Source organism: Macaca fascicularis, chromosome 12 (assembly GCF_037993035.2).
Source record: "Macaca fascicularis isolate 582-1 chromosome 12, T2T-MFA8v1.1".
Taxonomy (NCBI): Eukaryota; Metazoa; Chordata; class Mammalia; order Primates; family Cercopithecidae; genus Macaca; species Macaca fascicularis.
Genome location: NC_088386.1, coordinates 126,980,096 through 126,993,885, shown reverse-complemented (window position 1 = coordinate 126,993,885; position 13,790 = coordinate 126,980,096). Strand labels below are relative to the sequence as shown.

The window sequence follows — 13,790 nt, the reverse complement described above, 5'->3', positions numbered from 1 at the left end:
TTTCCTCCAAATAATAAAAACATACAAAGTAACTAGGTTAGCAAAACCATGGACAACAAATAAATAAGAACAGGTGACAAAATACCTCCTTCATTCACAAAACACAGTCAGGTAAAGTAAAATCACCACCAGTTACAAAATGGGCTTGAAAAGAAGGGGTTGAGAACCCAACTACTCTTAAATCTAATCAGCCAACACTCCCTTGTAGGTCAAAGCACCATACTGAGGAAAAAATGCTGGGCAGAGAATCCAAGTTAAAAAGGCAGGGACAAAGATAAAGAAGGTACCAATAAGCCTGGGCAACACAATGAGACCCTTGTCTCCACAAAATAATTAAAATAATGAACCAGGTATAGTAGTGAGTGCCTGTAATCCCAGCTACTCCGGAGGCTGAAACGGGAGGACTACTTGAGCCTAGGAGTTCAAGGTTACAGTGAGCTATGATCGCACTACTGCACTCTAGCCTGGGCAATGGAGAAAGGAAACAGAGCCAGGAGATCCTAAAACAAAAGCCATAATTTTGTATAGTACTCCACAAAAGCAACAGAAGAGGAAATACTAGAGGGCAGTAAAATTGGAAAAACTATCCTAAACAAGCCTCCTTTGGAAAAGTTTAGAATAACTAATTTCAGTAAAAATAAGCTACAGAAAAGCATCAAAGTAAACTCATAAAATATTAGAAAAAAGTTATTTCAAAACAAGAGAAATTAGGAAAATTATATAAAATATACAAGAATATTACATATTAGAATGACAAAAACTCAGAAATTAACATGACAGAACTAGGGAAAATGAGAAATAAAAGAGAAAAAAAATCATTTCAGAAATGAAGATTAACTCAGAAGGAACTTGTAACCACCACACATAAACCTTAAGAAAAGGAGAAGGCAAGAAGAAAGAAAACTTGTTAAATCAAAAATAAACAAATAGGCCAGGTGCCATGGCTCACACCTGTAATCCCAGAACTTTGGGAGGCTGAGGCTAGCAGATCACCTGAGGTCAGGAGTTCGAGACCAGCCTGGCCAACATGGTGAAACTCCGTCTCAACTAATAATATAAAAATTAGCCGGGCATGGTGGCCTGCGCCTGTAGTCCCAGCTACTCAGGAGGCTGAGGCAGGAGAATTGCTTGAACCCAGGAGGTGGAGGATGCAGTGAACTGAGATCGTGCCACTGCAGTACAGACTAGGTGACAAGACTGAGACTCTGTCTCGAAAATAAATAAACAAATAAATTATATCCCCCTAAGATTGAGAAAAAAGTAAAGATGCTGCCTCTTATCACTTCTATAATGTATTGGGAATCCCAGCCAATTCAGAAAAAAACAGAGAGGGAAAAGGTATAAAGATTACAAAGGAAGGAGTAAAATGGTCTCTAACTGCAGATGACAAAGGTGCCAATAAAGAAAATTCTATAAAAGGATCTACTTTAAAAAATTTACTTAAAAAAATCATTTATAAAGTTATAAATATAAATGATTTTATCAAGGTCATAAGATTCAATGTTAGTATATAAAACTCAATTATATTTCTATATACTACCAACAAAAAAAAAAAATAGAAATTTAAAAATACCACTTCACAACAGCATCAAAAAACAAATTATACTTAGGGATATAAGAAAATTAATTTAAGAAAAGATGTGTAAAACCTCTGCACTGAATCTACAAAACACTACTGAGAAAAAAAATAAAAAACCTAAGTAAATGAAAAAGATCACCATATTCCTGGATTACAATATTCAATATTATCAGGATTTCAATGTGCCCCAAATTGAAGATATTCAACACAATCCCAATCAGAACACCCACAGACTTACATAACGCAAAAAATCTACAATAGCCCAAAGAATCTTGAAAAAGAAAAAAGAATCAAAATTGTAGGTCTTACAATACCTGGTTGCAAGACTTACCATAGTTTTAGTAATAAGGAATGAGGTAGTGATATAAAGAAAAACAAATATAGGCCAGGCGCGGTGGCTCAAGCCTGTAATCCCAGCACTTTGGGAGGCCAAGACGGGCGGATCACGAGGTCAGGAGATCGAGACCATCCTGGCTAACATGGTGAAACCCTGTCTCTACTAAAAAATACAAAAAACTAGCTGGGCGAGGTGGCTGGCACCTGTAGTCCCAGCTACTCGGGAGGCTGAGGCAGGAGAATGGCATAAACCCAGGAGGCGGAGCTTGCAGTGAGCTAAGATCCGGCCACTGCACTGCAGCCTGGGCAACAGAGCGAGACTCCGTCTCAAAAGAAAAAAACAGAAAAACAAATACAGGCATACCTTTGTTTTACTGCCCTTCAAGGAAGTCTATTGGAGCCACTTTTCCAAGAGTATGTGATCACTTTGTCTTTCTGTAACATTTTAGTTATCCTTGTAATATTTAAAACTTCTTAATTATCATTATATCTGTTATGGTAATCTGTCATCAGTGATTTTTGACATTACCATTGTAGTTGTTTTGGGACACCACGAACCACACCCATATAAAACAGCAAACTCAATAAATGTGTGTGTTCTGACTGCTCCACACACCGATCATTCCTCCATCTCTGTCCCTCTCCTTGGGACTCCCTATTCCCTGAGACACAACAGTATTGAAATTAGGCCAATTAATAACCCTACAATGGCCTCTGAGTGCTTAAGTGAAAGAGAGAGTCCCACATTTCTCACTTTAAATCAAAAACTAGAAGTGCTAAAGCTTAGTGAGGAAGGCATGTCAAAAGTCGATACAGGCCAAAGGTAGGCCTCTTGCATCACAGACAGCCAAGTTGTGAACGCAAAGAAAAAGTTCTTGGAGAAAATTAACAGTGCTACATCAGTGGACACATAAATGATAAGAAAGCACAACAGCCTTATTGTTGATAAGGAAAAAGTTGTGCTCTGGAGAGAAGATCAAAGCAGCCAAAACCTTCCCTGAAGCCAAAGCCTAATCCAGAGCAAGACCTTAACTCTTCAGTTCTGGAAAGGCTGAGAGAGGTGAGGAAGCTGCAGAAGAAAAGTTTGAAGCTAGCAGAGAGCTTGGTTCATGAAGTTTGAGGAAAGAAGCCGTCTCCATAACATGGAGGTGCAAGGAGAGGCAGCAAGTGCTGATGCAGAAGCTACAGCAAGTTACCAGGAAGATCTAGCTAAGATCATTGATGAAGGTGGCTACACTAAAAACAGATTTTCCATGTAGACAGAATAGCCTTCTATTTGAAGAAGATGCCATCTAGGACTTTCATAGCTAGAGAGAAGTCAGTTCCTAGTTTCACAGCTTCAGAAGACAGGCTGTTCTTGTCAGAAGCTAATGCAGCAGGTGACTTTAAGTTGAAGCCAATGCTCGTGTATCATTCTGAAAATGCTAGGGCCCTTAAGAATTATGCTAAAGCGGCCGGGCGCGGTGGCTCAAGCCTGTAATCCCAGCACTTTGGGAGGCCGAGGCGGGTGGATCACGAGGTCAGGAGATCGAGACTATCCTGGCTAACATGGTGAAACCCCGTCTCTACTAAAAATACAAAAAACTAGCCGGGCGTGGTGGCGGGCGCCTGTAGTCTCAGCTACTTGGGAGGCTGAGGCGGGAGAATGGCGTGAACCCGGGAGGCGGAGCTTGCAGTGAGCCGAGATCACGCCACTGCACTCCAGCCTGGGAGACACAGCGAGACTCCGTCTCAAAAAAAAAAAAAAAAAAAAAAAAAAGAATTATGCTAAAGCTATTCTCTGCTCAGTAAATGAAACAACAAAGCCTGGATGACAGCACGTCTGTTTACAGAGTGTTATACTAAATATTTGAAGCCCACTGTTGAGACCTACTGTTCAGAAAAAAGATTCCTTTCAAAATATTACTGTTCATGGACAATGCACCTGGTCCCCCATGGGTTCTGATGGAGTTGTACAAGAAGATTAATGTTATTTTTATGCCTGCTAACATAACATCAAGTCTATAGTTCATCGATCGAGGAGTAATTTTTACTTTCAAGTCATATAATTTAAGTCATTTCTTGAGACTATAGCCGCCATAGAAAGTGATTCCTCTGATGGATCTGGGCAAGGTAAATTGAAAATCTTCTGGGAAGGATTCACCATTCCAGACGCCATTAAGAACATTTATGGCTCACACCTGAGATGGGTGGATTATCTAAGGTCAGGAGTTCGAGACCAGCCTGGCTAACATGGTAAGACTCTGTCTCTATTAAAAGTACAAAAATTTGCCAGATGTGGTGGCCCACGCCTGTAATCCCAGCTCAGCAGGCTAAGGCATGAGAATCGCTTGAACCTGGGAGGCAGATGTTGCAGTAAGTTGTGAGCCGAGATTGCACCACTGCACTGTAGCATGGGCAACAAAGCAAGACAGCCTCAAAAGAAAAAAAAAACGAAAAAAGGAACATTCATGGTTCACAGGAGGAGGCCAAAATATCAACATTAATAGGAGTATAGAAGAAGTTGATTCCATCCCTCATGGATGACTTTGAGGGGTTCAAGACTTTAGTGGAGGGAGGAATTGCAAATGTGGTGAAAATAGTGAGAGAACTAGAATTAGAAGTGGAATCTGAAGATGTGACTGAATTACTGCAGTCTAATGATAAAACATCAATGGCTGAGGAGTTGTTTCTTAGGGATGAGCAAAGATAGTAGTTTCTTGAGATGGAATCTACTCCTGAAGATGCTGTCAACATTGTTGAAATGTTAGGTATACGAAAAAATGTAAAAGAAGTAATCACTTGCTGGGTATGAACCACAGACCCTGGCTGAGTGGCAGATGAAAGAAGTTCTCAGACAACGGATATCCAGTGAAGGAGTGGGCTAGGGGGCTGCTGGCATAAACAGGCATAACTAAGACACCCAAATGTTTTTAGTAAGTGATCTAAATGTGTAAAATACAGAAAAATAAAATTTGAATATCATATCAATTTGTACAGAATGCAAATTGCTAATACTATAGAAATCTGTGTATTTAGTTCTAATAAAAGCAGAAAAAGCTGAGAATGTTCCTTACTTTCTAAATATCTAACGCAGATATACGTAACCCAAATATCTAAAAGGTAGCCCTGACCTAACCCACCTGAGTTTTTAAATTTACTTGATTAAATAGTACACATGTTGTCTGGTAGGTCCTCCCTATGAGATAATCACTTCTATTTCTTTCTAGAAGGGTCAATTTCTTCAGTTTTCCTTACCACGCCCAGCACAGTACAAAACAGAGCAATAGCCTAATAAGAATTTACAATCTATGAAAGCTAGCGGCAAAATTTATTCTTAGAATATGCTTCCTATAAATATTCTACCTGTCCCCAAAATGAAATAAAGATTATTCAATTAGTTTTCATGCAGAAAAAGGTACTTATACCTGTCTTTCTCTGATCCCGGAACAGTACCCGTATTGGTGGATCCAGGCACAGAAGCAATAGGGGTGCCAACAGTTCGAAGATTCTGGATTACAGATGACAAAAACTGCTGGCTAGCACTTTCATACAAATCAAAACAAATCTGATATGCCATCAGGAGGTTGTCTTCCTTTACCAGCTTCTCTAAGATATCACTCACAGCCTGAGGATCATCTAAGAAAATTAAGCACTGAAATGGAGAAAGAAAGTTTTAAAATTATTTAATAATTAAAAACTTCATCTACAAGGTACTTAAAGGGGTTGTTGAATGAATCCTGGCTTCTTTAAATCTTATCCATAACTTATACCTAAGTGCTCCTTAATTTGTATTTTTTGCCTTACCATATGTTATGGAAGTTACTCATTGATTTAACATACATTGTGTTGTGTTGGGCCAGGTCATGAGACACTAAAATTACCATGTTGAAGCATTTCTCTTACTACTCTTATGATCTGCCATTGTTTTAACAAAATTATCCAAGAAAGTTAGAATTTTTCTTTTAAAAACTCAATTTAAATTTTCTTGTTCTCTTAGGCAGCAAGTAACTCAACTTCAAAATAAACACATTAATCAAAGTTATTATAAATTAAGAACAGGAAATAATAGAAACAAAATAAGTGGTCAACAATAGGGAAATGATTAAGTAAGGCAAAGTACGTACACTGAATGATTACAACAATCAAGGAAGAGAAGAAGAGTCTACGAAGAGTTAGAACACGGAAAAATGTTAAAGGCTATATACAATTAATCTTGTTTATCCACAGAGAAAAGAACTTGGTAGCTGGAGCCAAGTAATAGGAAGACTTCATTGTATACCCCATAATTCTTTTTGAATTTGAAATCACATGAAAATATTATCTGCTCAAAAAGATATTCTTTTAAAAATGAACAATAAAGTTTTTTAAAATAATAAAAGGATAAGGAATAAAACAGCTGAAAGAAATAAAATTGCCTCTAAGGAATAAAACTGAAATACAGACAGGAAGAGGGCAGGGAACTACTATTTTTCATGTGAGTTTTAAAAAAACTATGAAAAATATTTAGAAACAACAAAACTCCAAAAACCTACGTAGAGAAAACTGAAAGGAAATACACTATTAAATACTAAATTGACTTTGGGTGATGTAAAAAATCAAGTTAGAATAGTAAGTTGACTTTGGGTGATTTAAACATGGATATTTCTTCTTCTAGTGTTTTGTTTCAAATTTGCTTTAAAAGGCATTGTAAAAAACAGTGTTTTAATCTAAATTTTTAAAGCCTAGAGGATGAAAATACACAGGAGCACATTATAGTTAATAACAAAATGTAAAATAAAATGCTATGCCCTAAACAGAATACAAAAAATGTATACAATATACCAATTGTTAAAAAGTAAACCCATGCACACCTCCAGTCAATAAAATACAATACAGTCATTAAAAGAATGCAACAGATCTACGTGCAAATAAGTAGGGAAAAATATCTATGTCTTACCTTTGGGAAAAAGCCCAAATGATGGGAAAGGGAAGCTTTACTTTTCATTTTACGTATTTTCTGTACCATCTGAAATTCTTTTTATGGGTAAGCAAATTCATATATAGAAAGAAATAAAGATACCCAACTATTTTGTTGTGTATGGGTAATGAAACCATACATAATTTATTTATTTATTTATTTATTATTATTTTTTTTTTGAGACGGAGTCTCGCTCTGCCACCCAGGCTGGAGTGCAGTGGCCGGATCTCAGCTCACTGCAAGCTCCGCCTCCCGGGTTCACGCCATTCTCCTGCCTCAGCCTCCCGAGTAGCTGGGACTACAGGCGCCCGCCACCTCGCCCGGCTAGTTTTTTGTAGTTTTTAGTAGAGACGGGGTTTCACAGTGTCAGCCAGGATGGTCTCGATCTCCTGACCTCGTGATCCGCCCGTCTCGGCCTCCCAAAGTGCTGGGATTACAGGCTTGAGCCACCGCGCCCGGCCACCATACATAATTTATACACTTTGAATTCTCTTTAGAACAACATAGTATAGCATAGGTACTACTTTAATCTTTTCTTCTAGCTTTTTAAAAAACCCTCTTTATTTCTAAAAATTTCCTTAAATGATTGGATTATTTTCAAAAGAAAAAATACATAGAAAGAATGTGTTACAACAAAATAGCTTTTTAGTGTTGTGAGATTTAGTTTATTAATAAAAAGGAATATAAAGAACATACCTTATCTTTACAGGGCTGCTGTGAAGATCAATTGAGATACATGTATAAAGTCATTATAGTAATATAAAGTAATAAAATGTGAAGTGGTGTAACACAGTACAGCGTGGAGCAATGCAATGAAACATAATGTAATATCATTACCTGACAAACATTGATGAAATCAGGTTTCTCCAAGTTCATGTAGATTTTAACTAGAACTCTTAGTACTTTATTCCGAAACTGTTTATTCTGCATTAAAGACATACAGAGCTTAAGGCTATAAGCTAACATTCCTGGGACATCATTCTGAAAGAGATAAAGATACAATGTTATCTAGTTATTGGATATTATGTTTATTTACATATTGAATTATTTTAATCTTGCTTCTTTAGTCAATCTAAGAAGACAATTATTTAAACCTCTTAAACAATAAAAAGAATTTTAAACCATTTTAGATGAAAATCTTAAAAGAATTACATATTTTCACATCATCATAAAAAATGTATTAAAAACAATATTTAGTGGTACTCAGAATCAGCATTATATGAACATAGTACACTATAATAAAGTGATGCTGTTAATTACTATAAAAGATATACAACTGTCCATACGCTAAGTAGCTATGTTTTCCAAATGTGTCTGCTGAAGTCTTTCTGCTTTTTACCTTGCTACTAGACTGCCTCATGACTTACTGCCTACACTTAATTGCTGGCCAGGAAACACAACACAGCTCTGAGTGACTCAAGCATTGAGTGCTGTTACATCTGTCTGATGCTATCCCTATGAGACAACTTTGATCCAGGTTCTATGTGTTTACTTGGTGATTCTCAAAAGTACCCCCAATATTTGAGACTTCACCTTGTAAAAGGCCTTCAACATAAATTAGCACACTGAAAGCTACAGGAATGTTTCTCAGAAAGTGAGCTGTGACTTCCCACTGCGTAATAAAATCAATTTAATGAAGTGTGATTAGCAAATTAAAAAAATAAAAAATACAATTTAAAAACAACAGAGTTATATCACAAGTAGTAAGGTAAGTATTGGTTTCATAAAGCTTAAATTACATCTATATGTATGTGTGCACTGGGATGCAAAATAAGATGCATTTATTACTCTGCTTTATTTTTTTAAAAACATTTCTCATTCTTTTACTTTATATACTTATTTGTTTGACTGCTTGTTCCCCTTCTAGATTCCCCAATGAACTGTTTGCTTTGGGCAGGAAATTTGCTGGTCTTGTTTGCTACTATAGTAGGTGCTCCTTCACCTGAGAAGAATATGTTCGAGCAGCCCCAGTGGATGCCTGAAACCACAAATAGTACCAAACTCTATATAAATTATGCACAAATTTCTGTATTCTTCTTCACAATTGTATGGATGGAAGATTCATTCTTATGTACATTGTAGCGCAGCCTCAGCATACAATGCTTTTTTCTTTCCTTAATAAGTTGGGAATTTTCACTTTTTCAATGAAAGGAAGCAGTTTAAGGCTTCTCTTTAGCATATCTGAATAGCCAACATCACTCTTCTTGTGCTTTGGGGCCATTACTGAGTAGAATAAGGGTTATCCGAAGGCAAGCACTGTGATATTGCAACAGTCACTCTGATAAGCAAGGTGGCCACTAAAGTGACTAATAGGCAGTGTATACAGCATGGATCTACTGGGATGATTCACATCCCATGTGGGATGGAAAGAGACGGTGAGAGATTTCATTGCGCTAGTCAGAATGGTGCACAATTTAAGACTTATGAATTGTTTATTTCTGGAATTTTCTATTTAATATTTTCAGTCTGTAGTTAACTGCAGGTAACTGAAACCACAGAGAGCAAAACATGTATGAGTGGGAACAATGCACATCTCCAATGCCTAGAACAGTATCTGGCAAACAGTAAGCATTCAAAAAATATTTGTTGAATCAATGAAAGCAAAAAACTTAATCTTATACACGCGAAGACAAGGATGGGCTACAACTGTACAAAAATGAAATTGAGAGGGAAACAAAGGCCATTATATCACATTAGGCCATTCACTCATTTAAACAAATCGTATTATTGATGTTAAACACTGACCTAGGTTTTGGGGATACAGTGGTGAAAAAGGCACAAATACCTGTCCCGATATAGCTTACACCTGGTGGGAAAGATAGCTATTAACTATTTAATAACTATCAAGGGATAAACACCATGAAAAAATATATAGGGCTCCATAAGATTAACAACAGAACTGGACCTAGTCTTTGCTGTAGGGGTTGAGGAGGGCATGGGTATTGGGATTAAAGTTCTGCAAACAAGTGATAGTTGAGCTAAGTTCTGAATTGTGAGGAGAAATAAAGCAGGCAAAGAAAGGAATGGAGGCCGGGTGCAGTGGCTCACACTTGTAATCCCAGCACTTTGGGCAGCTGAGTCGGGTGGATCACTTGAGGTCGGGAGTTCGAGACCAGCCTAGTCAACATGGTGAAACCCCATCTCTACTAAAAATACAAAAATTAGCTGGGCGTGGCAGCACACACCTGTAATCCCAGGTATTCAGGAAGCTGAGATGGGAGGATTGCTTGAACCCCGGAGGCAGAGGTTGCAGTGAGCCAAGATTGTGCCACTGCACTCCAGCCTGGTTGACAGAGCGAGACTCCATCTCACAAAAATAAATAAATAAATAAATAAATGTAAAAAATATTTTTGGAAGGAGGAATGAGGCAGGGTTCATCTAGATGAGAAGACACCAAAATGGCTAGTGTACAGAGAGCTAGCTCATGGAAAGAAATAGTTTGTGAGGCCAAGTAAGCCTGCAGATCAATGTCCATTTTACTCAGCTTTGTATCTTTCTGACCACTTCGGTTGGTGACTTAAATTGTCTTAATTATTGCAAACACTGCAAAACAGGAATATAGTTGAGTAGTTTTAACCCTAATAAATGAATTAAAATAGTAGTTTATTGTCTTTTTTTTTTTTTTGAGACGGAGTCTCGCTCTGTTGCCCAGGCTGGAGTACAGTGGCATGATCTCTGCTCACTGCAAGCTCTGCCTCCCGGGTTCATGCCATTCTCCTGCCTCAGCCTCCCGAGTAGCTGGGACTATAGGCGCCCAGCACCACGCCCAGCTAATTTTTTGTATTTTAGTAGAGACGGGGTTTCACCATGTTAGCCAGAATGGTCTCGACCTTCTGACCTCGTGATCTGCCCGCCTCGGCCTCCCAAAGTGCTGGGATTACAGGCACGAGCCACCCACCGCGCCCGGCTATTCTCAAAAAGGGCAGATTAATTAATACAACTTCCCCATGCAAGACTTCAAAGGATTATGTGATAAGATAAAAGCAGATATTCCATGAACACAAAACACAACCAAGGTTCATAAATAAATATGAAAATAAGATATTTGGCAAAAGAGCATCTTATTATTTCTAAACTAGATTTTCTTTTCATGCCTATGAAAGTTTCAGTTTGAATAACTTGCTTTGCTGATTCCCCATCAACAATAATCTCTAAAATAACATCATCTACCTACCGACTCCAGTATGGTCTTCTCAAAGACGTCCAGTCTTCGTGTCTCCAGAGCAATGCCAATAGCCTGTTTATACTTGTGATCATCTAGACATCGCTGGAACATTTTATTTACGATGCCCTCTAATCTCTGGTCAATTGGTTTTTTTTCTCCTTCAGGCAAATCTGCATTTTCCACACACTGTTTGGTGTAGTGATCAATGCATTTTGCTGTTGAGGAAATAAAATAACTGATTATCTTGTGGGCTAAACTATCAGAAAGGGCAATGCCTACATTTATAATCATATATACTTACGGGATGACAGTAAAGCACTAACCAAATTTTGAAATGCTAGAACTTATATATTTGAATTAACACTGTTCTCCCATAATATTTACACTGGAGAACTATCCACTAATTCCAATCCAGTTGACATTATTCAAAACATTTCTATCTGCCAGGTATGGTAGTGCTCACCCACAGTCCCAGCTACTCAGGAGGCTGAGGCAGAAGGATCACATGAGCCCAGGAGTTTAAGGCCAGCCTGAGCAACACAATGGGACCCTGTCTCTTATTTAATTTATTTTTAAAGTTTTTATCTTGTTACTTCATTTTGATCAAAATTCTATTACTCTACCCGATTAAGCTGCTTATTCAAAAGAATTGGCTACAAATAGCTGCTGTTTCACTTTCAAAAAACAAACATTTGCCATTGCTGAAGTTATTTTAAAAGGCCTATTATAGCAATTATCATATAGTAGTATATCGGACTTCTTCGCATTAATGAAACTATTAGCAACCTGAGAGTAAGAACTATGTCTAAATTGTTCTTACTCTGTAGAGTAATGGTGAAATGACTTGCAATGTGCCACAGGTTTAAAAGGCAATTCCAAAGATTTCCAAAAACTTTTCCAGTAACTGTAGCAGATCTTTTGAAAAACAGTCCTGTGTCGCTTAATGACAGTAATACATACTGGAAAATATATCTTTAGGTGATTTCATCATTGTGCAAACATCATGGACCGAACTTACACAAACCTAAATGGTATATAACCTACTACATAGTTAGGCTATATGGTATGGCCTAGTGCTTCTAGGCTGCAAACCTGTATAGCATATTACTGTCCTGCATACTATAGGCAATAGTATTTGTGTCTAAACACAGAAAAGGCACAGTAAAAATATGGTATTGTACTCTTATGGGACATCTGTTGTCTATGTAGTCTGTCATTATGTGGTTCCTGACTCTATTTATTGTCTCAGTGTGAGGGAGGTGGAACCTATTTCTCCCAAGGTGTCTGAACATTCATGCATAAGTGTTTGTGCCCAATTTAGCTTCCTATTTCACAATGATTTGGGTGCATGGAGGGGAGGGTGTGACATACTGAAGGATATCAATAGCACACCTGATAAGAAACATTTATTTGCAATTTAGCTATATTTCTTTGCAATCACACCTTAAACTTTCTAAGTACAACCAAAAGAAGGGCATTTCCCTAAGCCTTCCATCTTCATAAGGAAGATAAAACAGTTACCCAAGAGGAATGACATATACATTAATTATCCTCTCCATAATTCATTGGCTTGTCTCTTTCCCTTTCAAAGAGAAGTAAGGAGATGAGGGCAAGATTTATTACTTACAAACCATACCCCAAGAAATAAAAATAATTTGAACTAGCAGAAATGATTGTTGGCCTAATAGATGACCCGGGTTAAATGGGTCTATATTTTGAAGGAAGCAGAGGACTTTTATAAATTGGAATATACTACATTCAAGATTCAGGTAGAACCATGAAGGTTCAGGTATAGTTAGTAAGAATACAGTGGTCTGGGTCAGTGGCTCACATCTGTAATTCAAAAATCCTGGGAAGCCAAGGCAAGCGGACCGCTTGAGGCCAGGAGTTCAAGACCAGCCTGGCCAATACGGCAAAACCCCATCTCTACAAAAAATACAAAAATTAGCCGGGTGTGGTACAGTGCACCTGTCATTCCACCTACTTGGGAGGCTGAGGCACAAGAATCACTTGAACCAGGGAGGTGGAGGTTGCAGCGAGCCAAGATTGTGCCACTGCACTCCAGCCTGGGCAACAGAGAAAAACTCTGCCAACAAACAAACAAACACAGTGGATGTTATAATACAAAATAGACCTTAAAGAATTCCAGTTGTAGAAAATGTCCACCAGGCCCTAATGTGAGCTTTTTGAACCAACTGTAGTTAAGTGAGGAAACATTACCCCTACCGCATCAGAGAGGAACCTCAAAATTAGAACATCTGGGGAATTTTCCTTAGATTATATAACTGAGGGGGAAAAATGTAGGTCCCAGATTTCAAATGAGATTCATGTTCTCATTCACCAGGTTTACATATATGTCATAAATATATCCCAGGTTTATAACTAAAACTCAGCCTCATTTCCTGCTAAAGCCTTGTCATAACTTGGAGATTTATGAGTCCTGGATTTTCTGGAGGTACTGTTTACGATATTCACTAAGACATTAGAAAGCCTTTTCCAAATCCTATCTTGCATATCCCCCTCACGAATCTCACTGACATCTTAAAAAATGTGCCCTACAAAACTAGAGCAAGGGTGAACCCCTCTTTTAAGTAAATAAATGCAAACAGAACCGGTCTATTGATCAAAACTCACCTTCCAAAGGTAAAATCATACAGTGTTTAGAGACAGAGAAAGCATCTACCATGCCATAGCACTTCGTACCAACAGTCCAGTTTAAAAGCACAATTTGTACAATGGTGGCACTGTAAGCATTTGTAGATCACTGTTG

The 13,790-nt window shown here is 37.9% G+C and overlaps 1 protein-coding gene across 1 annotated transcript in view; it reads right to left on the bottom strand.

Annotated features, from left to right (window-relative positions):
- PSMD1 (proteasome 26S subunit, non-ATPase 1) overlaps positions 1-13,790 on the bottom strand; it is a 122,597-nt gene that overhangs the window by 101,680 nt on the left and 7,127 nt on the right. Inside the window, exons 5-7 of the mRNA XM_005574575.5 lie at positions 11,030-11,235; positions 7,692-7,835; positions 5,323-5,549 (exon numbers count right to left, since the gene is read on the bottom strand). Of these exons, the coding sequence (XP_005574632.1) occupies positions 5,323-5,549; positions 7,692-7,835; positions 11,030-11,235 (577 nt within the window). The remainder of the gene's footprint in view (positions 1-5,322; positions 5,550-7,691; positions 7,836-11,029; positions 11,236-13,790) is intronic.